We start from the raw sequence: 27,756 nt of genomic DNA on the forward strand, positions 1-27,756 counted from the left end.
CAGGGAAACCTGGTCTCGAACCCAGCCTGCAAGCAGTGAAATGCTTGAGGTGGAAGCCCCCCGAGGACGCTGCTGTCACGACGGGGATCTCGGGGGGAGCTGAACGCACCTCCGGGGTTTGGGGGGCAGGAGGGCAGGGGCAACTCGGCCCTCAGGAAGCTGATCCCTGGCCCCTGGTGGCTCCCAGAGCAGCTCCACGCAGCCCACGGGACTCTGCAGGTCCCCAGAGCCTCCCCAGGGGATGGAGTTGGCTTCACAGCCTCCCGCCACCCATGGGGACGGAGCCTGGGCCCTGCGGTGGCATTTCCACCAGCTCCTCTGCAGGTGGTGAGCGAAAGAAGGGGACAAAAGGAGGGCGGAGCCCAGAGGGGCATGGGGCGGTCTTGGGCAGGTGCTTGGACAGGCCCCTCTGTGGCCCCCTCCTCCGTGCAGGCATCGCCCCCTTCCCCCACTCAGAGGCCACCAGGGTCCGGAGAGCCACGGGCATGCAGGCCACGCTGAAAACGGAGAAGGGCTCCAGGGTGGCCGCTGACAGGTGAGCGATGAGGCACTTGCATACCCTGTACAGAAATCCGAAGTCTTCATTTCAAGAATGGGGGGCGGCGGGGAGAGACTTCTGGACAATCTGCGGGCACGGGGGCTTCCCCAGGTCACACGGCACTGCCTGTCTGTCCGGGGCAGGAGGCCGTGTAGATCCGGGTTCCTGGGCCTGGTGCGGAGCCAGGGAGGCACCGGGCAGCATCCCTCGGGGTCTTCTCCGTCAGGCTAGGCTGCCCCTCCACTTCACTAAGCGACCAACTGGCTGATTCTCCTGTCAGTGTTCACTCACTCACCGCCACCCTGACCAAGGGACCACACATCCAGGGGCTCCTCCTGGACCTCCGCATCCTCGGGTGGAAGCTGTTCCGTCACAGGGTCACTCTGTCCGATTCTTCGGTCAACACTCTTCAGCATCTTCTGTGTTGCTGCGTCTGAGGCTCAAGAGGTATGCACCCCCCCAGAGTCACACAGTCACGAACCAGAGCCGCAGACTCGAGACCCTCCCAACCCCTCCTCATCCTCCATCTCCCCGGGGGGGGGGGGGGGTGGTCACACCCAGCGCCGTGTCTTTGCCCAGAGTCCCAAGGGATGGTTCTCTGGTTCGGCCCAACCACACCTTCACTCGACTGCCCTGTGCTCCCCGGGGAGCGGACGTCTGTTCTCTGGCCGCGGCTGCCCCGGCTTCTCAGGACACCTGCCGGCGGATGGGGAGAGAAGCAGCAGCCCAACACCCTGGGGCCAAGGACACAGAGAGGTAAGACCCTCGTGTGGGAAGCGCGGTGTCCGTGAACGTGGAACAGCGGGGGCCGTTAGGAAGGAGCATCTGCATGTCTGTGTGGAACACGGTCCAGTGCTCCGGGGAAGAAGATGCTGTTTTCTCCATTTTACAAAAGAGTAAACTGAGGCACAGGATAGGTAACAGGTTCAAGGTCAAGTTACAAAGCCAGGATTCCACCCCAGGTCATGGCTCTCAAGGATGCCATCTTGCCCCTTGAGGGCCTTTTGTGTCGTATCAGTCCGTCTGTTTGACTATCAGGTTAGACGAGTGAGCTGTCGAGTGCCTGCGCCGGGCGAAGGCCAGTGTTGGTTGGTTGAGGGGAGAATGAAGGAACTAACCAGAAAGTTTCGAAAGAGCAGACTTAGGAAGTTGTTGCAGGGTGGCCTGTGTCTGTGCTGAGCCCACGGACACGCCGCGTTCCAGGGACTGACGGGTGGGAGTCACGGGGAAATATGACCAGTGGCGTCGAGGAAGCTGGCAGAGTCGGAAGCACTAGGAATCCGTCTCCACTCAGACGAAAACTCCACAATTCCGGAACTCCAGCGTCCACTGAATGCTTGCAAGTCCCAAGGGACAACTTGGCTGGTACATTCTGGTAAATTGTGAATTGCAGTCTATTTCAGCATTTAGTGTGGTAATGGCTGCCCGTCCCCTCACTCCTGGCACACGGCAGCCTGGGTTCTTGGTGCAGCTTGCCAAGGTCAGGGTCAGCAATAAGAACCTGGTCCTCCAGCTGTGAGATTCTGCATTCTGATCCCTGATGGCTGGTTTTGATCAAGGACGCGCAGACACGGAGGTGGGCAGCCGCTGTCACCTTCCCCACGGGCTGATGTGGCTTTCAGGCGATTTAAAGGAATCGCCCCTGTTGTTTTACTTATCCCCCCTCCCCCATTTCCTATTTTGGGAACCAAATGTTTAAGGTAAAGGACATTCAGAAGCAACTGTGGGGACAGTCACTATGGTCTCAAGATGGCTTGTCCCAAGAACTAATAAGAAGGTGGGACTTTTAGTCACAAAGGCGTTTAAGACATGGATTTTGCCAGCAACCCAAGGGAGCTTGGTTGAGGATTTGTCCCTGCTTGGGCCTCGAGAGAAGGCAGTATGACTGACACACAGCAGCCCGTGGGACCCCGAGCGGAGGACCAGCTGAAGCTGTGGAGGAGTCCTGATGCATGAAAAATGTGAGTTGTTTAAAAAAGAAAGAAAGAGGAACAGCCATGTAAACAGGGGAATTTAGAAAGCTACCCTCATGGTCACGGAAAGAAATGAGTTCAAGAAAGACCTCAAAAGCTTTCACCTCAGGCTGATCACAGACACTGTCAACAATTGAAAAGAAAAAATAAAACACCCTGGGGAAAGAGGATCATCAGATTTCCAGATTTACCTTATAAAATTCAAATGTCCAGTTTTCAACAAAAAGTGACAAGGCATACAAAGGTATGGCCCATTGAAAAAAACAAATGAACAGAAATCATCACTGAGGAAGCAGACAGCAAACTTACTAGACCGAAGACGTAAGAGAGGGTCAGAATTCCATATCCAGCAAAATTCCTCTTCGAAAGTGAGGCAGTTTGCTCCCACCAGAACCGCTTTACGAAGATCTCTAAAGGAATTCCTTCCCTTTGAATTGGAAGGATGCTTGCTAGACAGTCACTCAAAGCTGTGAGTAGAAATCAAAATCTCCAGTAAATGTAAACACATGGCCTGTTATAAAAAGCTCGCATTACTATAATTTTGATTTGGAGTCTACTTCTTATTTTCTACAGGATAGAGTAGGCAAATGCCAATGCATAACAAACTGCTCTATCTTACCGGGCACACAGCGTATAAAGATGTGATCTGGGACCGCACCCACAGAAGGGGCTGTGCAAGGGCAGGGGTATCTGTGCTATTCAGACTGGCCTAATTTTGGTTATGGTAGCATCAGGAAGTTAAGCGTAATCCCTGTGGCAACCTCAAAGAGAGCATCTATAGAACGTATACAAAAGGACACAAGAAAATATTCAAAATGTGTTACTCTAAAAAAAAATCAACTACAAAAGCCAATAAGGAAGTGGGGGGCACAGAGAAAACAATAAAGTGGAAGAAATAAGTCCCTTCTTATAAGTTACGAAATGTAAATGTATTAAACTCTCTAATCAAAAGGCAGAAGTTGAAGATTTCCCACTAGGAAGCTCCAGGCCTGCGCTACCCCCATGGAAACATGCAAAATACGTACGTGAAAACAACTACTGACTTGACGAAAAGAACTTCAGTTTTGCTTGCCTTTGCGTCGACCCTTCCTAGCACAATAATGCACGGTTGGGAGGAAGCAGCCCAGTTCCTGGTTCCCTACCTTGTCCTGGAAGGAGGAGAGCAGAACTCATCTGCAGTGCTCGGAGCTGTCTGGGCTCCCAAGAGACCGGTGAGCGGGCAGGCAGCCCAGAGCCCGGGAACGCAGCCGCACGAGAGACAGTGCGGAAGAGCCGCAGGCAGACCTGCTTGGAATGGGAGAACTTATTTGAAGTGATGGACAAAAATTTCTCAAATGGGAGTAAAGAAATGCACCTACAATTTTAAGAAACTCAACACATTCAACAACAAATGTAAAGCCAGGGACACCCACAGCAAACACTGGAAAACTGAAGGGCAAAGCGGACAGCCCTAGAGTACAGGACTCCGCAGTCCCTCACTCTCTGGAAGCCAGCACAGCCAGGTAGATCAGGAGGGAAACTGAGGACTGGCACAGCATTACAGACCACTCGGACCTAAAACAGACAGACAACATCCCCGCCAACAGCAGCAAAATACACGTTTTCCTCAAGTGCACAGGGAACATTCTCCACAACAGACCACGTTCTGTAAGGCCACGAATCAAGTCTCAAAACATTTTTTAAAGACTGAAAGCACACAAAACATTTGCTCTTCCCACAGTGGACTGAAGCTAGAAATCAGAGACAGAAGGGAGAACTCCTGAGTCTGGGAAAAGTTGAGCAGTTCCGCACCACAAGGGAAAGTAGAACCTGTCTGGAGGCGTATCAAAACTAAAAGCCGCGCTGACACGGAAACTTGCAGCTAACAGACGCTTACATTGAAAAAGAAGAAAGGTCTGAAATCAAAAACCTACCTTATACCTTAAGGAACTAGGAAAAGAAAAAACTAAGCGGAAAGCTGGCAATAGGAAACAGGATGACAGCAGAGACCGAGAACAGAAAACAACAGAGAAAGCCAATGAAGTCAAGAGTTGGTTCTGCCAAAAAAAAAAAATAGTCAACATAGTGGCAAACCTTCAGCTAAATGCCTATGGCAGGGGAAAGAGGACGAGGGCTTTCTTTTTTGTGGGATTAAAACAAATTTTTTAAAAAATCTCATTTCCACACCAAAATATCAGAGGCCAAGAAAATGTAAAGTCGTGAGTTTATTGCATATGTAACAAAATGAACCTGACCTCCCGGGTCCAGCCTGCTGTACAATCACTGTTGGTTGTGTGTTTCCAGCTGGTTCCATAACCACATTAAATAGAACTAGTATTTCTTTAAATACTTTTGATTTTTGACATAAAACAGAACATTAGTGTACAATTTTCACAAAATAAATCCGCGATAAAAACAGTGGGAAGAATAACAAGGATAGCAGCAATACTTAAAAACAAGACGTTACAAAATAAATTAAAAAATACATTATAAAGTGGTTGAGAAACAAAAATAAACAAATTTTTAAAATTCATACTATGTGTCGGGAAGGCTGCCGTGTGGCCCACACCTGGCTGCAGACGGGGCTGGGGGGCGGGGCGCCTCCTCTGCCCAAGGCCCTTCCTGCCAGATCCGCTCGGAGGACCCCCTCACCTGAACTGGGACCACGCGGCCGAGCAAGCTGAGGGAACACAATCCACCTGGTGGGCAGGTCCCCCCACAGGACAGAGCGGTCCTTCCTGTCCCCCAAGCAGCCCCTTTGTCTTTCCTACCTCCAGCACTGGCAGAGCGGTGGTTGGCTACATCCCTGAGGGTCGGCTGATGACCGCTGGTGAGGACCAGCCTGGAAGCGGGGCCCCTGAAGCATCTGGGCAAAGAGGTGAGTGGGGGATGGGCGGGCGGGGACTACCGTGGAGGGGACGAATGAGAGCTTGTGGGAGACGGGGTCCACATGGACCCAAAGCGGAGTGACCGGGAGCTTTTACCAACTGTCTGCCACACTACTCTTTGGGTGGCCCGATCCACTGTTGATCGTGAAGGTTCTAGAAGGGCAGTGCCACTGACACAGGCCCGTTTGGTGAGAGTCAGCGAGGGCTCTGGAACATTCTGCTCTTTCAGGCTTCACGGTCACACACAGCTGAGGAGGGGGCCCGCGTGCAAGGAGAAAAGCAGAGACTCGGGCCTCCGCCTGCGGAGCTGACGCCGGACACAGGCCAGCAGCCCAGGGCCGCCCGGTGCACTAAGGGTGGTTCCCCTGTTCCTCCCAACAGCAGGAAGATCGTCGGGAAGGAGCCGAACCCAGCATTCCCACTAGAGCCTCGTCTCCTCACTAATTCCTGCAGAGTCTGACCAACACCAAAAGCAGCAGCCGGGCTTCCTCCCCCCTCAGTCCGGAGGTGCTCTCCGCTCGCTCGGGGAGCTCTTCTCGTCACGCGGTTGGGGTTCGCCTACGAGGGGAAGCCTCTCGCCTCTCTGGGCGCAGGTCTGGCGTTGACATTTGCTCACTCTTCCGGAGGAAGATTCCGAGGGGGGACTAGGGCATCAGGGGGAGCCAGCTTCGGGCACGCCCTCACAAGGATCATGGTAAACGAGACACGAGATGAGCCAAGCTGGGGCAAGGCAGAACTTCTGAAAGACCACGCCCACCGCCCGGCCTGGACTTCCTGAATGGGTTTGACAGACACACGGACATCGCTCCTAAGGAGCCCGGAGTACGCACTCCCGCAGCTCCGGGAACCCCCGGCCGACAACCCCCGTCCCCCGCCCCCAACGCCAGGCAGACCCTGTGATCCAAAGAGGGCCCAGAGCTGCCCTCGTGAGCCCCAGACTGCTTCGGGGCAGCCCGAGGACCCACAGCGAGATGAGAAGGGGAAGCGCGCCTCCCGACCCGCCACAGTCCGAAGGTGTCAGAACAGAGTCGTCCAAAAAGCTGCTTCCAAACCCCATAGCCGGATGCCAACCCCTAACTTCCAAACCAACAGCAGAATTTCAACAGTGAAATGTCTTGCTCGTGAATTCCCACACACTTGCCCCCAAAACGAAAACAGTAACAAAAACCAAACAGGACAGCTGGCTGTCGCTGCCCTTCGCGGAAGCCAGTCTCCGCTCGGACCACCTTGTCAAAATACTGCTGCGACTTGCTGTGCAAACTGGAAAGTGGGGTGAGAAACCCGGGCTCCGGCTTGCGCTGGCCTTGCGCAGCCCGTGAAGATGTCTGGGCAAGGGGACTGAGCAGTGACTGCTGGGTCGCCCTCTGACGCTCAGAAGATGACCAGAGTGAGCCAGAGCGGAACCGTGCTCCCCCCTCTACTGTCAGGTTTGCATTAAAACAGTGACTCGGGGGTGGGGAGGGTGTGCTGGGGTTAAGTCAGTGAGGTCAGCCGGTCCCCCCTCCCTTTGAGGTGCATCTGCACCCAGCCAGCAGCTAGAACAACAGGCTTCTCTCTTGTTAGTTCAGCTCTTAGCAACTTCTGCGCAGAGGCTTTGTTAGTATTCAGTGACCCAGCCGACACCCGGGGGTGCGGGAGCCCCAGCCTGGGATTGGCCGCGAGGAGTGGAGGCTGGTTTGGTCTGTTCTCGTATAAACTCTGTTATGTGGTATTTTCACGGGAAAAATATCCCCAATTAGATAGATAACGTGGCCAAAGGGACTCTTAAAAAGAAAGATCATTTTTCTCTATGCAACACAAATTTTTCAGCCAGGATCCCCTGAAACCTGCCCCCAGGCCCGCAGCCGAGGCTGCCCCAGCCGCTTTACCTTTCCAAAAGGGAAGCACGCTTCTGCGGCAGGCTTCCCGGCGCGGCGCACTGCCCGCCGACCACACGGTTCGCTTTCAGTTAGAAATTCATCTGGCACCCGGAGCAAGCGGCGACGATGGGTTTGGAGTTTGAGCTGCTGGACTTGCAAAGGGGCCTCGGGACCATTCTGACACAGAATAGCTGGCAGAGCCACCAGGTACGAACCCTCAGTAAGCCAGGCTCGGTTCCAGAACGTGTGGGTCGGTCTTCCTCTAGGGACCACAGGGCAGTGAGCCCATCACCGTTTGGGTTCCAGTCATAGCGGAATAGCCCGTGTGACCGAAGCCCAGTGCTAAACCTGGCTGCGTTTATTGGATGGGTGCTGGAAGGGGATGGGAGTCCGTCACAGAGGAGGAAAGTATGTGTGGGAGCCACCGGCCAAAGTCCCCCCCACCCCCTCGCTCCCTCAACGAAAAGGAGGGGAGACAACTCTTTGCCTCCGGTGACCTAGGGTTCCCGGGCCTCAGCCAGCCCTGCAGGAGGCACACAGAAAGCTTGCTTTGGGTCTGGTGGTCATGAGCTAGAATCTGTTGCCTTTGGTTGGTCTTCACTCCACAGCAAAGCCACACGTCTCCTCCACGGCCGTCAGCAGCTTCTCATAGAGCTTCTCATAGGATTCATACGGTGGAATGTCAATCCGATTAAAGCTGGAACAGGACAGAAGAGCGGGAGAGTCACTGCTGGGGGGATCCGGACCCAGGACCTGCTTCAGGGACAAGGACAGGCGGGGGCGGAGCATTCGTGCCCCCCGAGCTAGCAGAGAGTGGTGAGTGTGTGTGTGTGTGTGTGTGTGTGTGCATGGACAGAGCCAAGAAAAGGGGGGAAGCATCTCCTTGCCTCGCTGGGTGAGGAGGCAGAGGCAAGCTCTCTGCTCCCCCCAAGTCCTCTTCTGCTCTGAAAGCAAAGATTTTTCATTGCACACACAGCAACACAGACCCTAAAATCTTGAAAACCAAAATTAACTCAATTACTATTTCCTGGTTCTATGAGGACAAAGCTCTCGGCTCGTTTTGTGTGTTGTCTTTGAGGAAAATTATTTCGTACGAAACACCACCTTTGCAGAGAGCCCCGCAATCCAGACCGGCTGACAGGTCACCCCTACCTCCATCTACTGCACGCCCAGCCGATCCCCCGTGACTTGATATGAGACCAAAGGGGGCAGTCCGGAGTATTTCTTGCAAAAACAAGCTATAGCTCAAAACTAATAAAATAGCAAATCCCGGACACGGACATGAAATGAATAGAAATGAGGGAGGAGATGAATCAACATCTCCCTGGGGAAACTCATCTCTACTATTGTGTTTAAAAAAAAAACTCTTTAAGAAGGATATTCTCTCCTAACAAAAGAAATACAGAATTCTGAGAGGCCATAGAGTGACTAAATTACAAGGGGTTAAACAGCTAAGGATTTTTTTTTTTTTAAGATTTTATTTATTTATTTGACAGAGAGAAACCAAGCAGGCAGAGAGAGAGAGAGAGAGGAGGAAGCAGGCTCCCTGCTGAGCAGAGAGTCCAATGCGGGACTCGATCCCAGAACCCTGAGATCATGACCTGAGCCGAAGGCAGAGGCTTAACCCACTGAGCCACCCAGGCAGCCCAAGGATGGTTTTTTGAGAAAGAATTGGGGTGAATGGTGGGATAGTCTGGGCGGGGGGCTTCAGCATCAGATGCCGCCGCTCATGGCTGTCGTGTTCCAGCACGGAACTGGGCCAGGCCTTGGCCACAGGGAGGCGAGCAGCTGCTGAGAACGGATACGGTGCTGCTGGGCCGGCTGGGCCGGCCGCGCCGGGAAACGGGAAGCCACAGCCCCGGGCTCCCACCCCGGAACGTTCTGTTGTGCCCCGTGCCTCCCAAGGACCAGGACCTGGCTCTCCTGAACTAGACACGCTGGCCTTCTCGGTACATGGCTTCTGAGACAAAGCGTAGGTAAGTAACTTGATTTTTAATCTGCTGTAGATACTATTTAAGTTCAAAGTCTGGGGAAGAAATACTGTTCAGTACACAAGATGCATCATCACAGACTAAGTTCCCAGAAGGAAAATGGGGTCCCAGGAAGTGAAGGCGGGTAACTCCAGATGAAAACCTACAGTTTTGGGGCACGTGGATGGCGCATTCGGTTACGCGTCTGCCCCTTGGTTCCAGCTCAGGTCCTGATATCAAGCCCCGCATCTGACTCTGAGCTCCCCGCAGAGTCTGTTCCGGTTTCTCTCTCCCTCCTTCCCTCCTCCTGCCCCTGCTCGCTCTCGATTTCTAATTAAGTCTTAAAAATAGAAACTATAGAGTTTTGGGGGCGCCTGGGTGGCTCAGTCAGTTGAGCGTCCCAAGTATTGATCTCAGCTCGGGTCCCGATCTCGGGGTTACGAGACCCAGCCCCGTGTCACATGGACATGGAGGCTGTTTAAGACTCTCCCTCTTCCTCGGCCCCTCCCCACCACTCACGTGTACTCGCTCACTCTCTCTAAAAACTAAAATAAAAAAAAAATTTAAGAAGAGAAACTAGTTTTCCTGCAGAGAGGGACGTGTGTGCTCGCGCACAGGAAGACAAGACTGGACCTGCCGGAGCGCCAGGCGACACGAAGCCCATGTCACAACGGACTTCTGACAACCCTCCTGCGACCCGCTGCCGAGTGCTCCTTCTGGCTGACGCTGGGGCCATCGCCAGTGGCCCCGGGACGCTGATTAAGGAAGCGGAGCGCTCCATCCCAGAAAAGAGCTGCGACAAGTCATGCAAAGGGCAGCAACCCCGGAGACAGGCTCCCGGGGAACGGGCCTTACCAGGTATGGGCCTTCGGGAGGTTGTCTGTGTTGGCGTCGATGAGGTGGATGGTGAAGAGCCGGGGCCCTGCCGCGCCTGTAGAGCCTTACGAGAAAACATTCTAGTTAATGCACGTCAGAGGCAGGGCCCGACCCCGACCCCGCTGCCCACCACACCCTCAGCCTAGTGCCGGGGTGGGCTGTGCTGCCCAAGGTCATGGGCTTCTTGTGGCAGCATAAGCCTCTGTGTGGCTTAGCATCTGCTGACCGTGGCTATCCAGGGGCCTCTACCAGACATTCTAGAAAAATCACAGGGCAAGAGCAAAGACTGGTGAGAACTCTCCTGTGCCCCGGCCACGAACCCACTCAAGTGGGGGTATCTGAAGGGTAAAGTCCTTAAACTACCAGTGATACTTTTTTTTCTTTTTTCTTTTTGGAGAGAAATTTTTAGCCAGCAGGCCCACTACTGGCAGAGGAGCAGAGTTATAACAAAAGCAAGACACGGGGTCACAAAATCTCCCCGGGAGAGTTTCAACGGGAAGAGAAAAGGACACAACACCTGGGCCGAAAGCCCAAGGGGACGGAAGGAACTTCTGTCACTCAGAGACGTCCTGGAAATACGGAGACGTCCTCAGGGAATATTCTATACGTGAAATGTGTCTGCTCTCACTACTAATATGCAAAATTCCATGTACTAGGTCTAAATATACAATAATGCCATACCTTTTTCTTTCTTGCTCTCAGGGTTATCAAAAATCTAGATGTCAAATTTTTTTTTTTAATCACTGTCAGAAGGGCTGAGAGACAGGACGGATACCCAAACTGAACAGTGGAGCCTATCGGGCAGTGCATTTGCACAGAGAACAAAACCGAGTCCCAGGGAGGACCCCTGGCGTTAATGACCAACACAGGAGCCAGAGACGTCCATCTCCTACGTCTCAGGCCAGGCCTCTCTCCCCCACGCTCAGGCCCGCCTTGAGAGAACCGCTGTCAGACTCAGAAATGAATCCGTGGTGCACGTCACGAACTCTGATCTCTTTCCTCAGAGCCTTGCTGCGCCTCCTACCCTCCCTCTCAACCAGTTCTGTAGGGGAAGGCAACGCACTGGATCCACAGGGCCCTTCCTCGCTCAGGTCTCGCCCGACCCCGCTGCGAGCAAGCACCGGGCTGGCCGGCCCCCGGCTGCAGACTGCCCCCCACATCCCCCTCCTTCCCGAGCCCGTGACCCGCAGGGATGCTGGGAAAGGCGGGTTTGGCAGGAAGCTGGGCTGTGCTGACATTCTCTCCTACATGTTACGGGTGTGTTCTTGGGCAGAGGCTCACACAGCCTGGAGCCCCAGAAGCCAGCATCGGATGGAAGAGCCACCAGAGCTCCCCACGTTCTATGCAGGAAAGAGGGTCTCTACGGCCCCTGGGGGGTAGGGTAGCCCCTTCCACAATGCTAGGCAGTTGTTCTGAGGGAACACCGGCCACACCCGTCCCTAGCAGACGTTTCTAGAATCCCGGCATGGCCTGGCAGGGGGCGCGCCTGGAAGAGATGCCTGGGGCCAGGAGCCCCGCCTCCACGTCAGTCACCTTGCAAAGCCTTGAAGCCTTGGAGAGGGACCCGGGTGGACCCCGTCACGAACTGCAGGAGCCTGGCCCTCCTCTCCTCGTCGAAGGTCTCCACCGCCTGCCAGAACCAGCGGACGATGTTGCTGTCGGCCCCGCAGTGCTTCAGCCGCGTGTTGGACTTCCAGTCGCTCACGTCGATCTTATCCAGGCCGCCGATGATCAGCTGCGAGGGCGTTCGGCAGCAGGTCAGACCCCAAACCGGGGTCATGACACGCGCCCCCGCTCCAGCTCCCAGGACGGGAGAGGAGGAAATTTACTGTGTCTGAGTAAATGAGCCCCAGGCTTGGACAGGCAGGGAGCGTGGCGGTGTGCCCGATGCTGCCACGCTGGGCTGCTTTCGGACCCCCAGCTTCGGGCTTTCTCACAACCACAGCTCAGCGCTGCATCACAGCGGCGAGGAGTCGGTACAGGAGAACCAGCTGTAAAATGGGGCCTCATCCCAGGGACCCCGGGGGCTGGGACCAGCAGAGGTTGAAGGCTGGAGTGGAAGGTCCACGCGTACGTGGGGACAGAAAGACAGAAGGATTTCATAGCCCCGAGCCATTCGGCATCAGAGGTGGAACCCGCTGTGTTCGAGCACTTGAAGTGTGATTAGGGGAGACAATAACACTTTGTTCCGAGTCTAATAATAGCCAGAACAAAAGCAGAAAGCTGATGTGCCGGGGGGAACCTGGTTATATGCGAGATAACTTCCTCGGTGCAAGGGGACTACACTGGAGGGGGTTAGGAACCTCCACTGACAGAGATTCTGAAAAATAAGATAAGCCACAGAACACCCTCACGACGTCCAGAGAAGGATCTGGACTGGCTGCTGCCAAGCAGACAGACACTCACTCTAGCCCTGTTATTCTGGAGCCCCGAGAGCCCCGGCCCTGCTGGGGAATAGGGGAGCCTCACTCTGCCACCACATGTAAAACAAGAAAATAGGGATCACGCTCGCGACCTTGACTGTGGACTTGGCTCAGCCCAGTAAGCACCCACCTCCAGTTCCTTCTGGTCGAAAGGCTTTAGTAAGTGTTGAGGAATGAGTTCATTAAATCCTTTCTGGAGAGCTAAGAACTGGGCTTCGATCCCCCTCATGAATCTCCAGTTTACGTACAACCTGAAAGACAAAGTCCCAGGAGTTGGGAGGCGATACCAAACGGGGCAAGAGAACACTTTTCCCTCCGTAGCAGGGTCGGCCATCATCTGCTGAACCTCACCCCCCGCCGCCAGGCCTCCCCGGGGTGGTGGTGTTTGGGGGGAGGGGGCATGAACCCCCCCGGCAGCTGGTAGGACCGGGTTAAAAATAAGTCAGTCAGCCCAGGCCTGGACACATTCCGAAGCTTTACTAAAAATAGGCCTGACCTGTTAGTAAAGTAATTCTTTACTAAGGATTGACCTGACCTGTTACAACGATTCTGGCCATTGTTTAAAAGTAGATTTGAAAGTAAGATTCGGGGACATCATGAGAGCCACACACCAGTTAGGCCCCCCAAGCACTCCGACGTGCCCACAGGCTTCCAGATTTCTAGTGTCGGCAACTCGTCATTTCTTTGCGGTCAGAGGTGGGGCCACGATGGAGCAGACTTCCTCGAGACTGAACTCAAGGAAACTTCCAGGCTCCACTTCTCTCCTACACTCACCACTTCACACCCATTTGCAATCCCTTGTGCCACTTGGGATCGGGGTGGGGGGGGATCATTACTGCCCCTTCAACAGGTCAGGCCTGGTGGCATCAGGGCTCCCCCATGCAGAGCCCGCAGAAGCCGACAGTTCAATTACTGTGATTCTGGCCCCACGTGCTGACGGGGACAGGGAAGCCTCTGACAGTGAAGGAGCTGTGACCTCCTAAATGTGGACCCAGCTGTGCCCGGGACGGTCCTGGGCCACCCGGATGCCCCAGTGGCGGCCACCATCCCCTGGAACATTACCGGACATATTCTTTCTTGTTCTCCTCTGTGACAGGAACGTTTCGGCCGTTGGGCTTCAGTTCATGCTGAAGAATCCTCCCGAAGGCATTGTGCTCCACGCAGAAGGTGTGGTCCAGCACGGGGGTGATATCGTTCTCTCTGTAGGAGTTAGGACAGAAGACGGAGGTCAGACCTTTGCCGCAGCACAGCAGAGAACTGAACACGAGTGAGGAAGATCCAGGGGACAGACAGACAGAACTGACCGCCTGCCACCCCAGAGCTGCAGGAGGAGCTGCCGTGGGCAGACACAGAGCCTGTGCCAGCGCAGGGGTGCGGATACTGGGAGGAGCCGGGGGACCCCAGCTCCACGTCCATGTTCCCCCGACCCTCGGCTTCCCCCTTCGCAGGAAGGTGACGGCAGCCCTACCATTCTGTGATTTTACAAGACATGGTGACCTGATTGCTTTGTCACCTGAGTCTCTGAACAGAAAGGAGGGATTCACAAAGAGCGGAGTCCAAGGAAAAGCCACCTGCAGGGACACACACCTACACGAGACCGCCCCCCCTTTAAAGTGGCCACTCACACAAAGTGGCACTTGAGAGAGTTCAAACGGCCCCCTGCCCCTGCCGCACTTCTGGCAACACAGAGTGAAAGCTCTCCCGTGGGCTGGAGGCCCGCCCCTCGCAGACTGCCCGTTCCCAGTGGGGACACGCGAAGTGGAGCCGACAGAGCACAGGACACAACTGAGTTCAGCTCCTCGGCGCGCCCTCCCCCTGCCAGAGGCTGGATCTCTTGCTCCTGTGGACTCGGCTCCCTCCCAAGGACCGTGTCCCCAGGGATCGGGGCCGACTACTTTCAAAAGCGTTTTAGGAGACTTCTAAAACAACGGTGGCGAAATGGAATTTTTCTTGATCTTTTTCTTGTATCAAATACTTTGACATAAGGTACTTTGCTACTAATTTTGTTTTTGACTTTCCATCTCCCCATGAGAGTCAAAAGCAAACCACCTGCCCATCTGTCTGGCCAAGGATTACAAGGATGTGTGATCCTTAAGAATTTGAGGACAGGGGAGGGGTGTCTGGGTGGCTCAGTGGGTTAAGCCTCTGCCTTTGGCTCAGGTCATGATTCCTAGGGTCCTGGGATGGAGGCCTGCTCCCTCTGCCTGCCTCTCTGCCTACTTGTGATCTCTCTCTCTGTCAAATAAATAAAATCTTAAAAAAAAAAAAAAAAAAAAAGAATTTGACAAGACAACAAAAGAAATTAGTCTATAAAGTGAAACTGGCCAAACATCATGAAGAATGTTAACTGAGTATTTCTTATTCGATCTACTTTTATGCATCTGGTTGTGAAACAGCATTTTCTTTCTCTAACTTCACACCCACCCCTCAAAAACAATCACATGCACACACACATACACACATGCACAGAACGAATGTATCTGGCGTACAAGAGGGTGGCTGTGCACGAATTCGCCATTGTCCGAACAGCAAGGCTGTACTTACAGAATCCACACTAAGCTCTTATGTAATTCTGGATCCACCGACTCCAAATCTGAGAGCTGGATGGGCTTCCCCAGGAGCTGCTTATAGAAGGGAACCGTGAAGCCTCCGTTGATGTAGTGTCCGTGGAACACAGCGAGACCCATGATCCGGCCCACAAAGTGGAAGTAAGATAGATGGTCCTGTAGGAGGCACCAGAGAACACGAAGTCATCAGAAGAAGGCCCGGCCAAAGTGGGAACCTCGAGCTTCGGGCTTTCTCCAAGCTTCTCCAGAGAATGAACCATCCCATCACGACCGAACACAGACTCGGTTACTCACGGGCTGTGCTCACCGACAGAAAAAGGAAGGCTGGTTAGATAGTCAAAAGCCAGAGCTCGTGTTTTGTAGAGATCATCTGAGCATTTGAAAGGCCCTTAGTTCAAACACCTCCTCCGGATTGCAACATCATTTGTGGCACTCGGTGTAGAAGGAAAATGCAGAACCCCTTACTCAAAAATTAAGAATTTCAACACGGGCAATGGCAGAATCAAACCAAGCACAGGCCCTTCTAAGTGCAGGGCGCCTGGGGAAACCCTCCGCCTTCTCACTGTGCTACCAGAAAGAGAGCAGAGGGCAATCCCTCCCGAGTCCCTGGAGAAAGCGGAAGAGAAAAAATCCGAAGAAGGAAGACAAAATGAAAAAGGAACATAAAGGAAAATCCTCTGCACGTGAAGCACTCTAAAACTAGAGCTCTTCTGGCTTTTAACAGGGAAATACACATCTCTGCTTCCAGTTGGAATTATAATCGGAATTCATCAAAACCTCATTTCCATTTAGGCTCTGTCATATTTGAATGTTTGTAGAGTAGAGCTGATCCCAGACTGCCTCAGGGCCATGGGCTCGGCAGCAGTGACCACAGGACACGGCCCCACGGGGAGAGCCCTCCACACGCCGGCTGTCTAACCTCAGGCCGGTCACTCACTCCACGCTCACGTTTCCTCTCAAACGAGCAAAAAGACCAATTATGGAAAATTCTAATTTTGACTGGGAGAAGACGGATTTCATAGCCCCGGTCTCAGAATGACATGATCAGCAAATCCTCCGACCTCGGTTCCCTCAACTGGCGAAAAAGGGCTCTGAGTAGTCCGAGCAGTTCAGTTTCACTCTTGCTGTCTTTGAAATTAACATACCCTGTGATCCCGGGCCTGGGAGAGAAATCATTCCCCTTAATCTGGTTCCCACTCGGCCTTTCGCTGTCTGTTTACCACAGACTCCGAGCAAGTCCAGATCGAACAGACCGAGGATAGAGACCAAACCTGGAAATCCATTTTTTAAAATGTTCCAATTTGCCCTTCTCCATTCATGAATACTTACGGGGTTGATTGAGGAATCTGGGTTGATCTGCAACATGTAAATGTTGTCCGTAGAATATTGGAAGAGTCCGTAATATGGATTCAACATTTCATGGCACAGTAAGTAAAGCCACTCCCTAGGAACAAGAACAGTGGAAAGGCATTTCATACGTGCGAGAACGTCCGGTCTTCGGTCTTACCAGACAGACGGGTTCCCTGTGTCCTGGAAGGCCCCACTGGTGGGGATACCCTGCTCTGAGAGAAGGGGCCCAGCACAGACTGGGAAGGAACAACTTGCTTCTGGCTGAATGAGAAATAATGGCTTTTCTGGCCCTGACCCTGCACAGGTTGGAAGCTGAGGAAGACCCGCACTGACCCGAGTCAGGACCGCCTCCTCGAGGCAGTCCTCTCGACAGCTACCTGGTCAGCTTTCCTGCACCTCAGCTAAAATTCTCTCTGCTACTGTGCAGAGACACACATCTCGGGTGATGACGCTCGTGCTGTGGTAGTAACAGACAAATGTACTGTAAGAAGGACCGAGATCCTAGTTTTATTTTAAAAAGCGTGTGCGTGTGCGCACATACACACAAAACAGGAAAGCTGTCTACAAAGAGCAAAGAGAAAGAGGGGGACGATTTACGCTGACAGTAGTTAACTTGAGAATTAACATTCTGGGGCATCTGCAGTCTTCTTTTGCTTCTTTCTAGAAAGTTCTTCAATTTCCACTATAACATGTTATTACACTTAAGCGAGGAGAAGATATTTCACAGACTGGGGAGATGGATTAAGAATAACTTTTGCCCTTCATAATCTTCTGTTTTGCTGAATTCTTATATTTTGCCATAAACATTTATTTATTTGAGAGAGCATGTGCACTCTTGAGTAAGGAAGGGACAGAGGGAGAGAGAGAATCCTAAGCAGGCTCCATGCCCAGCATGGAGCCTGACACAGGACTTGATCTCCAGACCCTGAGATCATGACCTGAGCCAAAATCAAGAGTCAGACGTTTAACCGACTCAGCCACCGAGGCACCCCAACATTTGCTGCTTTTATAATTTAAAAAGCAAGCTTAATACTTAATAAGATTAATTCTAAGAGTTCTAAAATCTGGGATATTTAAGAATGAATTACTTTCAGAATTCCTATATATTCCAATCATTTCATTATAAAAAAAGCCCCAAATCAGAAACAAACAAAACAAGCACTCTCAGTAGAATCCGGAGGAATCTGGGGAAAATACGGGGAAACCCGTACCCAAGCACCTGTGCCACTTCTTACAAAGACCCTTTTCTTCTTTATTCAAAACTCCTCTCAAATGAATAAATTTCATTAAAATAAACAGACCCAAGTTTTATTCTGGAATTTCTTATTCTGTCAAATAGAAAAGGCAGAGAATTGAGAAAGATTATGAAAGGATAAGCGCACGTGCAAATAATTCAGGAAAACTGGGAGAGTACACAAAAAAGAATCAGACCACAACAAAATTATGTATCAAACTCAAAAGAACAGAAAGGAAGTGCCAGAAGCAGTGAGACTCCAAATGTTAACAAAATTCTTTACTAGAAAGGCAGAATTCTCCAACTAGAAGACCTGGATTCCTCCCCAAGTTTCAGAGTTTGGGTTTGAGAAGAGTCATTTTCCAAAGCCAAGGACCCGCAACTGTCTAGACAGGAAGTGATTAAAATACAAGCGAACATTCTGACCAAGTCACGCACGGAGGTAGGGAGGCGTATTAGGGATGTTAAGGAAGTGGTAAGGGGAGAGCTAACTATACAGCCAAAAGGGTTTTTTAACAGTACAGGAAATGGTTCGGTACCAAACACTGGGGAAGTAAGTGTAGACTGATTCTCATCAACCAGATAATGAAGGCAGACACACATATGTGGGATTTAAATCTAAAGCTCTCTGAGATAGATCTGATCCCCTACAGACACGAGGAAGGATCTGAGGGGTGAAATAACACAAGACCCAACAGGAGGCAGGAAAGCCACGGCTCACAGTGCTCTTCCCACTAGAGCACGGTGTCAACCAAGGGGGGCTCGCCAAAGACCTCTCCGTGTGGAAGACTTGATAAAAACAGGACACGCGGAAGGAAGAGAACTCCTAGCACACGAAACCAAGCTATTCACATGTGTGCCTGGGAATATGTAGTACCAGCCACGCAAACGAAAGACGGTAGGTTGGAACAGTTCAGGACACCGAATTTCTGAGACCATAAAGGAAATAAAGAAAATGCAAGCAGTCTGATTTAAATTGTTGGGGCAGATATGAACGTGTAACTAGGAAGATTCTCCGCTATGGAGGAAGACAGAAAGCCTAATCCTCTTAGCTGGAGACAGAATTTGTGTTATCAAGGGCAAACAGAAGTGACACTGCCAAAAGAAAGATAGTTTCTAGAATCAAGATCAAGTTCAAGACGAACCTTGGGATGGTCTTGAAAGGAAAAATGGCTTCCCCTGGAGAGCTGGTGCCAATGTGAGCTCATGCCAGGCGAATGCATGCCTTTCTGCGGCCTTTCTCCCAGTCGGGCTTGGCAAAAGGGTAGGAGGAGAGAGAGACAGGCAGTGGGAAGTAGGTGGGGGACTGATTCCATCCAGGGCTACAGGGCAGATCGGGACTCCTTGCTTTTCAATGTCTTTTCTTTTGGCTCCTGAAAAAAAAAATCCCAGCTCTACCCAGAAACCAAATGAAACCACTTAGAATGTGTATCAGAACATAATTTCTCTTGGGGTAGCTGCTGTAGGGCTGAGAACCTGCCCTAAGTGGGGAGCATGTGACATCCTGTCCCGACTTCCCAAGACACATCTTCACAGGAGCACGACCTCTTCGGTAGCCTCTACCAGAGCTGGAGTTTTAGAATTACTTGTGTAATTCTTTTATTAATGTCTGTACCTCATGAGATTGAGAACGCCTTTGGATGAGGACTTGGAAGGGGTGACGGGGGCAGAGAACACATCACTGTGTTCTCCGTCGTATCCCTAATGCCTAATACGTGGTAGAGTCTCGACATTAATGGGTAATGAGTAAACACCGTCTTCACAAGAGCAAACATTATAGGGGTGTTCTTGAAGAGTCAGTCCTGTGAAAACTCCATCACAGATGGTAGATTAAAAGTGAATTTTTCTCATTTTATATTTTGTTACCCTGGAATCCATAAATGAGTATGTTACGATACCATAAAAAAAATAAAAACATGCGAGACAGTGCCGCTGGGGACAACAGTACAGAGGTTCCTCCAAAAATTAAAGATAGGCACACCATGTGATCCAGTAATGCCACTACTGGGTATTTACCCAAAGAAAATGAAGACACTAATTCAAAGTCTTACGCGCTCCTCGGCTTATTTACAGTAGCATTATTGTAGCCGCATTATTGACAATAGGCAAGATGCAGAAGCAGCCTCAGTGCCCACGAACAGACGAACGGGGAAAGCTGTGATGTACGTACATGCGGGCATGTGAATCCGCAGAAGGACGGGAGCTCGCGGCCACACGGACGGACCCAGAGGGTATGATGCCAAGCGAACTCGGTCAGACACAAATACCTTGTGATTTCACTTATATTTGGAATCCAAAAAATACCGCAAACCAAGCGAACAAAGCAGAAACAGACCCGTAGAGACGGGAACGGATGCACGGCCGCCGGAGATGAGGGGCCAGGGGTGGGCCACGGAACGGTGAGGCGGGGGGTGAGGGACTGAGGCCGTCACGGGGAGGAGAGGCGCAGCCTCGGGTCACAGGCCGTGGCGTGGGGGGCACTCGCCATGCAGTGACAGGTGGAGGCCACACCTGTGAGCAGAGCCCAGGTGTTTCCAGAACACTGAGCTGCCCGCCGGAGACAAAGGTCACGTTGTGCGTCAAGTGTATGGCAATAAAGCAACTCAGAGGTGAGCAGGTAAAAATAACTAGACCGTTCGGAGCCACCGCTTCTGTTCGCGTGAGGAGAGTCCGGCGCGGAGTGAGGGGCCCGTCAGCAAGAGCGGAGCAAGGCAAGGGCGAGGAAACCGCGAGCGGGAAGAAGCTGCGGCTTCGGTGGACCCGTCGAGAACTGAACAGCCCCCGAGCACACGGGCCACGCAGGCCGGGGGAACACGGGATCTCGGGGCTGGGGAAGGACTCCGCTGGGGCAGGGGGTTACCCTGTGAGCAGACCCCAGAGAACAGAGGGAACAAGCTATAAGACACCTTGGGACACTCCAGGCAAAGACCTAGGCAGGCCACGGAGAGAGCGCGGCGGCCGGAGCGGGGAGGCCTGGGGGCACCTGGGGGGTTGGCTGGGAGCCTGGGGCCGGGGAGGACTGGCAGAGCCTCCAGAAAGCTGATGGTGGCCTGTGCAGGACAGTGAGACATGGGGGGGGGGGAGCAGCCACCACGCATTCAGGAGTGAGGACAGGAGCCCAAGCGGGGAGCTGGGGAGCCAGAGGGGCCACCGGTGGTCTGCGCAGGGTTCTTTGCTGAGGACTGACTACAGGTGGATGGGCTCTGGGAGGTGACCAGGCAGTGGCTGGGGAGAAACGAGAAGCTAGTATGAGGGGCGCCATCAGAGATTTGGGACCATTAGGCTCAGGAGGCTTTACAAATCCCTAAGAAGAGCCCAGGGCGAACAGGTGCAGTGCTGAGGGGACTGAGCAGTGGGGTACAGTGGGGTATGGGCGCAGAGACAGAACCCGGGGCGCACTCGGGCGACCCCAGGACCAAGCTGGGGGCTGCCAATGCTCCGGGGTGAGGACCGACAGGGGACTGCCAGGAGGCAGATGAAGAGAAAGTGGTGGCCCAGGACCCAGTGGAAAAAGAGCTTTGAGGACAGGGAGGGACCGACGACACCAGGTGCTGCTGACAGACCAGGGGAGGTGAAGGCCGTGGAGGCATCGCGGGGTCTGCAGAGATGCAGCCAGGGGAGACCTTGACACAAGGGGCTTCAGAGGGCAGAAAGGGGTGCCGGGGAGGGAGGGAGGGGGTGTGGAGAGGAAGCGAGAGATGTGGAGGCGGGGCCGGGAGCTGCACGACCCTGACCCTTGCGAGGGCTCTGCCGCAAGGGGAACCGAGCAGGGGTCAGTGACCGAGGGAGGAGCAGTTGCTTCTGGAATTCCTCCTTTTCTTTCTACTTTGCTCTGTTCGCCTTTAGTGCTTCCTTAAAGCACAGACAGGAAGGGGATACAGTGTCTGGCAAAGGTCGGGTGTCCCCAAGGTGTGGAGAGGCCAGCGGTGTGGACGGCGTCGTCCCCCGGCCACCTGTCCCCGCTCAGCAGAGGCTCGGCAGCCCCCGGATGGGATTGTTCAGGGTCAAGGTTTTGCCGGACAAGGGCAACACACGAAGAGGAGAAGGGAGTGATGATGGTGGTGACGTGGCAGCAGGACGGGAAGGGGGAGAAAAAAAAAAGGCAGAACACTCTGGATGATGGGTGGTCCTAGATGGGCCTAAGTGACTTCTGGTGAAGGAGGGACTAAAATCAGGTTGTCACCAGTGATGACAGGTGCTGAAAGACAGGACGGCAATGCCTTCAAAGGTCTGAATGAAAATTGTTTTCTTTGGGACGCCTGGAGGTTCAGTCAGTTAAGCCTCCGCCTTCAGCTCAGGTCATGATCCCAGGGTCCTGGGATCGAGTCCCGCATCGGGCTCCCTGCTAGTGGGGAGCCTGCTTTTCCCTCTCTCTCTGCCGGCTGCTCCCACTACTTGTGATCTGTGTCAAATAAAATCTTTTTTTAAACAAAGGAAGAAAAGACATTATTCTGAGTTACAAAGACAATGAAGGAAGGTCTCCAAATGACGACAGCACAAACCAGGAAGTGAGTGTTAAATGGGGCCTTCAGCACAGGCACGAATTCCCCAGCCCATCTGTGTCTATGACCACAGGTCGTGAATGTCTGAACTCGGCCGGTTTAGTGACATAAAATTACCCAGTAGGAGAGAGAGTTAAAAGCGCAGAAAAGGCAGTTGTCTCCAAGGTGTAAAGACATAGGATGGGAAATAGCAGTTTTTCATTCTTCTATTTTCAAGATCGCTTGCATGAATGATTCTGACCATCGCATCATTCTGCAGAGTTCCTCTGACACCAGTGCCCCACAGTCCCCTCCTGGGCAAAGCAAGGCTGACTGCCTCGCTCCCGGACTGATTTCAAAAGCATGTCCCACGTGTTTCAGGTTTGGAGCTCCCGGATGACGTAGGGGTGGGGAGGGGGGCTGAAAAGCTGAAATCTGTCTTTCTAAGAAGTAAATTCAGGGCAAAGGAGACGTGCATTCTGGTGGCTGTGACACTGCCTCGATCCCAGGAGCGCTGAAGGCCACGCAGGGGGTCTGGACTGCCCCAGGACAAGCACCTCTGAAAAACCTCCCGTCCCGGGGGCGCGGAGCCCCGTGCAGCAGCAAGCGGGGCTGCCCCAGCTCCTCACCTCGCCACTCCGCCATAATCCAGACCTTCCTCTCCCCGGAACTTCACCATCAGCCGCTTCTTCAGATCCTTGGGCCGCATCTTCATGATCTGACGGTAAGACTCCTGCTCGGCAAAATGACAGTGTCAGAGAGAAGAATGGGTGTATATACAGTTACGGAAGGTGACAGGTTATTGGTGATGGAGACCCAACCAGGGTGCACGTGCATTTACACCCAAGTCTGAGCTGGTTCCATTCAAAGTGTTGATTTGGTGTCTCTGGTGTCCTGTATGCAGTGGCGCCTGTCACCTGATCTCCCTGAGTCTCCCTCAGGAATAAGGCAGCCTGCGCCTGGTGACGCCACACCAAAAGGACACACACACCCCATTTGCAGCACAATTACTGAAGGCTTAAGAGCAAACATACATCCTCACTAGAGTCCATGTTCTCCAAATTAACTTTAACGTGGCCATACTAAGAACAACCTACATATTTGTAAGAAAGATTTGATTTATTCATTTGACAGAGAGAGAGAGAGCATAAGTAGGGGGAGCAGCAGACAGAGGGAGAAGCTGACTCCCCACAGAGCAGGGAGCCCAGCACGGGACTCGATGATCATGACCAGAGCCGAAGGCAAACGCTCAACCAACTGAGCCACCCAGGCATCCCAACTTCTGTATGTTAACCAAAATAAAGACGTCCCTAGAGAATCTGAACAGTAAATGAATTCTGAGCCTGTTTTTATATCTGAGGTGAAGAATCACAGGATTTCTGGAGTCAAAAAAGCAAAAAAAAAAAAAAAGGTTTAAGTAATAAGACACACACAGTAGCTTACCCAAAACACAGAGAACAGGTGGCCAGCCCAGCCTTCCCCCAGATTCAGATTTTTGAGTGGAACTAGCTAAATGCAGATATTTTCAATGATTAAGGCACTTGAGAATCTTTTCATGCTTTAAATTTAATGTAATTCAAGCTTCAGCATCCCAAGAGGGGAAGAGGATGCTGAGTGGACACGCGCTGGCAGCAACACGTCAGTAACTTGCGCTTTTCTCTCCCCGGCAACCATTTACGATGGCTCAATGGCCATTCTGGCCAATCCGTCTATTCGCCCAACACCGGCTGTGCACGGGCGCTGAGCGTGGCCCCGGGCGCCTCCTCAGTACCCATCACCCCGAAGACGCCACTGGGCTCCCCACAGGCCGGACCTTGCAGCCCAGGGGGGATCTGAGTTCAGCTCTTATCCACTTTCCTCTGATCGCTTCTGCCTGTGATTCCCCTGGCAGGCAGGATAAGGCCTGCACATCGCTGAGATTTGACCTTCCGACCACCTTCCTTGAGAAAAGGGTCCTGTCTGCGAGAGGGTCCTGCCTGCTTAGTGGCCTTGACCCCACCAGAGAGCTGCATGAAGGACAGAACCCTTTTCAGGAACCACCTCATCTTCTGGTTTCCAGAAAACACGTTAAAAATCTGGTGGCCGCCTGGCCACTAAGCTTCTCTGGGGAGGCGAAGCCATTGGGTGAAACTCCGTGCAAGGCAGAAGGGAAGCCTGGTTGTGAAGAAACGCCCAGACTGCGGGAATATGTCATCACAGAGCACGGGAGAGCACGGACAGTAACACTCAGTACTGGTTTCCACATAAACCTCTTTATTTTCACGTCAGAAGCTCTTGAGCTTTTCAGCTCCTACCAAAGGAGAAAACAGTCTCTCTGTGCCCATTGGTCCCGAAAAAGCCCTGCAATTCGCGGAGTAATAAAATCAGGACCTGAAGGGGTCCCTGGGGGGCTCAGTGGGTGAAGCGTCTGCCTTAGGCTCGGGTCGTGATCCCAGGGTCCTGGGATCGAGCCCCACGTGGGGCTCCCTGCTCAGTGGGGAGCCTGCTTCCCCTCTCTTCCCTCCTTCTGCTCTCTCTCCGAAATAAAAAAAAAAAAAACTTTAAAAAAAAAAAGAAAAGAAAAAATCAAGACCCGAAACACCACCGAGAAAGAAGAACTCACTGTCTGTTTATAGGGTCGAACAGTCTATGCCTCACTGCCGGTCGCACTGAATTCCATACCTCAAATATTTCTTCTCTGGATACTTCGATGCGGCAGTGACCCGCCTGGGGTTGCTGCAGTGAAAGTTCGTGTCTGAGGACCTTCAGCTTCTGGACTAAATCTCTTTCGTATCTCTGGGCGGGAAGCTCCTCGTCTTCCACAGAGCCCTCGCTAGGCAATGGCAGCGGCTGGCTGGGCTCCTTTAGCTGGCACTGGTGACTTGAGAAGAACAGAAGCATCGAGGTCACTCCACAAGTAAAGGCCAATGGAGCCGTAAGGAATGCCCCCCCCCCCCCCGCACCGAGCAACCGGGAGTCATTACACAGAACTTCGAGAAAAAAATGTTCTGCTAACATAACCATGTTATTTCTAAGCCCACTCATAAAATTCCAGTAAAATCAAGGACTAGGACTAGAAGAGGGATGGGCATTTGTCTAGTCCAGGTTTTGCCCCCAAGGGCAGCTGTCAACAAGAAGAGCTACATGGGCTCTTACGTTCTGGAGGACACAACAAACCCGGGACCCTGAACATGGGATCCAAGGTTGACTCCCAGTTCCAAGCTGTCCGGGAATGACGGGCACAGGAAAAGGCTCCGATGAGGAGCATTTCAGGCTGCAGCAGCCCCTCCAGGTGGTGACGAGCGAGCACTAAGGAGAAGCTTCCTTTCGATGTCCCTCATTCTAAGGGCCACACACTCCCTCGGAGAGCTGTGTGTGGAAGCTTCGAGAAAGGAGCTGTACTGAGTACAGACTGCCCTCTCGGGGTGAGTTTTATTGAGGCTCCGTCAAGGAAAGGTGGCCACGATACAGCTCGCAGCTCACCTGGGAGTCTGAATCATGCGCTTGTCTACAACTCTTTATTTTACTTAACGCTTACTCTCCACGAACAACGCAGTAGATTAGAGAATTGTTAGTAGAAAACATTAAATTATAAATGTCAGAGGTCAACAAAGATTTTATGAAAAGTCTTACTTCATGATGTGATGTAATCTTGGGTCTGTAAACTGGGTTGTTCGGTTATTATGATCTACAAAATATATTCTCCCCGAAACCGTACTTCGGACTTCCCAACCTGGTGGCAGTGGTCCAAGTTCATCACAATTCACACTGTTAAGGTCTCTACCAAAATGGAAGATAACAGAGAGGTTTGTCCGTCTGTGTGTGGAGGCGGAAGACCGAAACTTCAGAGAGAGGTGCCACAGGAGACCCCGATCGACGCGGCCGTGGCTCCGTTCCACTAAAAAGGGGCAGTCACGTAGCTACTTAGGCCACACTCCCACCGAGTCCAGGCTTGTGCGCTGCTGGTGGCAGCAACACCCGAGAGACAAAAACGGAGCCCTCAGAGCCTGTAGCCGTGATGGGGAACCTGGTCCACCCGGGGAACAGCATTTCTTACACTGAAGAGGGCCAAGTAGCAGGAAGTAGCTCAAACTCTCTGAATTTACAAGCTAAATTAAATGCTCCGAGGTCACAGAGGCATATTAACATGCCTCCGAAATCTCTCAGTTCTAAGCAGGTGTGCCCGGAATCGGCATTCTCAGGCTCCACTGGGCTCCGTGACACAAGTGTTTCTGATCCCAGCCCCGTGGTCAGTGACCGCAACACAGTCCAGTCACGGTGGGGCACAACATCATTGACCAGGTCGCTTGTCTAATTAGCACAGTGGATACTAAAGGGACACCTCATTCATTTGCAGGTAATATTTCCATTCTAATTATAGATCCTGAATCTTAAATTCAACAGAGACTCAGAAAGTCAGCAACGGGAAGCTTGTTCTCAGAAGAAACGAATTATGAATAGAAAGGAAACGAGCATTACTAAAAATATTATTAGGTAGTAATGCTATTCTAAAACAAAACGAATTTCGAAAAAGAAAGCAAAACAAAGAAAAGAAAAAAAAGAAACTTAACTCGGGGATGGGATGGGGGAAGGGCAGGGGTCTCTCTGACCTGGGCTCGGATGTATGGCCTTGTAGAAGGAATTCGTATAGAAAAGCTTCATCTCCCCCAGGAATGGTCCCCAAGGGACTGAGGCAATAGTGACAGTAAAGTAGGAGAGAGAAAGGGTGATAGAGTCTTTGTATTTCCTCTGTCATGTCTTCTTATGGAAAACTTTCACCCCATACAACAGTAGAGAGAGACCATTAACGAATAACCCACTCGGACCATTACCGACTCATCATCCACCTGTTTCAAACATGCCGCTACTCACTAACCCCCACCCCGCCCCGGCCCCCATGATCTGAAGCAAACCCTGCCTCTCCTATCATTCATCCATTGTTTATTTTTTGTTGAAAATGACAGCATCACGCCTTGAAGGGCTCACTGGATTTTCAAGCAAGAGCACATTTGATTTCACCTAGGGGCGAGGGTCTTTCCGGTGACGTGATCTGATTTCAAGATCCTGCTCTCTCAGGGACAGCAGCAGCTGTGTGACAACAGCAGCGACCCGGTTACCGAGAGGAGTCCGAAGGGGGCAACAGAGCTGGGACTCCAACCCAGAGCGCCTGCGTCCAAACCCTGGGACTCCCCCTCTCGGCGCTGCCACACTTCTTCCAGCCCAAGGGGTGCTACCATCCAGCAGAGGGCCGGTGGGGAGACAGAGGGAGTCCCCCCGAAACTACTGGAGAAAGGGCTCTGACCGTGCCATTCTAGAAAACCCACCTTGGTATCCTGGGGTCGTGCCACGTGCTGACTCCAGTCTGTGTGTGCAAAAAGTAAACTTGGCCCTGCACCGTTGTCCTTTGTTCTGCACGAGAAACCAGAGGGGGCAGCGAGGGTCAAGTCCAAGGACAGTTGTCAAAGCACCTTCACGGCACAGAGCCTAACTAAGCCTCCTCTTGGTTTTCTTTTGAATCACAGGGACACGGGGCAGCGGGGAGCTTCCGCCGGCCCGGCTGGTGTCCCAAGCCCTGCACGTACTTGCTGTCCGGGGGGGGGGGGGGGGGGGGGGGGCCCCCCCCCCCCCCCCCCCCGGGG

At 52.6% G+C, this 27,756-nt stretch overlaps 1 protein-coding gene across 4 annotated transcripts in view; it reads right to left on the reverse strand.

Moving 5' to 3' along the window:
* Nucleotides 1-4,696: 4,696 nt before the first annotated feature.
* SMURF1 (SMAD specific E3 ubiquitin protein ligase 1) overlaps nucleotides 4,697-27,756 on the reverse strand; it is a 106,503-nt gene continuing 83,443 nt past the window's right edge. For 3 of the 4 annotated variants that reach the window (XM_059414430.1, XM_059414427.1, XM_059414429.1), the window contains 11 exons: nucleotides 27,442-27,526; nucleotides 25,751-25,897; nucleotides 24,800-24,998; nucleotides 22,768-22,871; nucleotides 16,403-16,517; nucleotides 15,051-15,229; nucleotides 13,569-13,706; nucleotides 12,637-12,757; nucleotides 11,617-11,818; nucleotides 10,063-10,147; nucleotides 4,697-7,934 (listed from right to left, as the gene is read on the reverse strand). In XM_059414430.1, the coding sequence (XP_059270413.1) occupies nucleotides 7,835-7,934; nucleotides 10,063-10,147; nucleotides 11,617-11,818; nucleotides 12,637-12,757; nucleotides 13,569-13,706; nucleotides 15,051-15,229; nucleotides 16,403-16,517; nucleotides 22,768-22,871; nucleotides 24,800-24,998; nucleotides 25,751-25,897; nucleotides 27,442-27,526 (1,475 nt within the window). In that variant the 3' untranslated portion in view covers nucleotides 4,697-7,834. The remainder of the gene's footprint in view (nucleotides 7,935-10,062; nucleotides 10,148-11,616; nucleotides 11,819-12,636; nucleotides 12,758-13,568; nucleotides 13,707-15,050; nucleotides 15,230-16,402; nucleotides 16,518-22,767; nucleotides 22,872-24,799; nucleotides 24,999-25,750; nucleotides 25,898-27,441; nucleotides 27,527-27,756) is intronic. The other variant, XM_059414428.1, reaches the window with a different exon arrangement.

The sequence above is a fragment of the Mustela nigripes genome, chromosome 11 (genome assembly GCF_022355385.1).
Source record: "Mustela nigripes isolate SB6536 chromosome 11, MUSNIG.SB6536, whole genome shotgun sequence".
Classification (NCBI taxonomy): Eukaryota; Metazoa; Chordata; class Mammalia; order Carnivora; family Mustelidae; genus Mustela; species Mustela nigripes.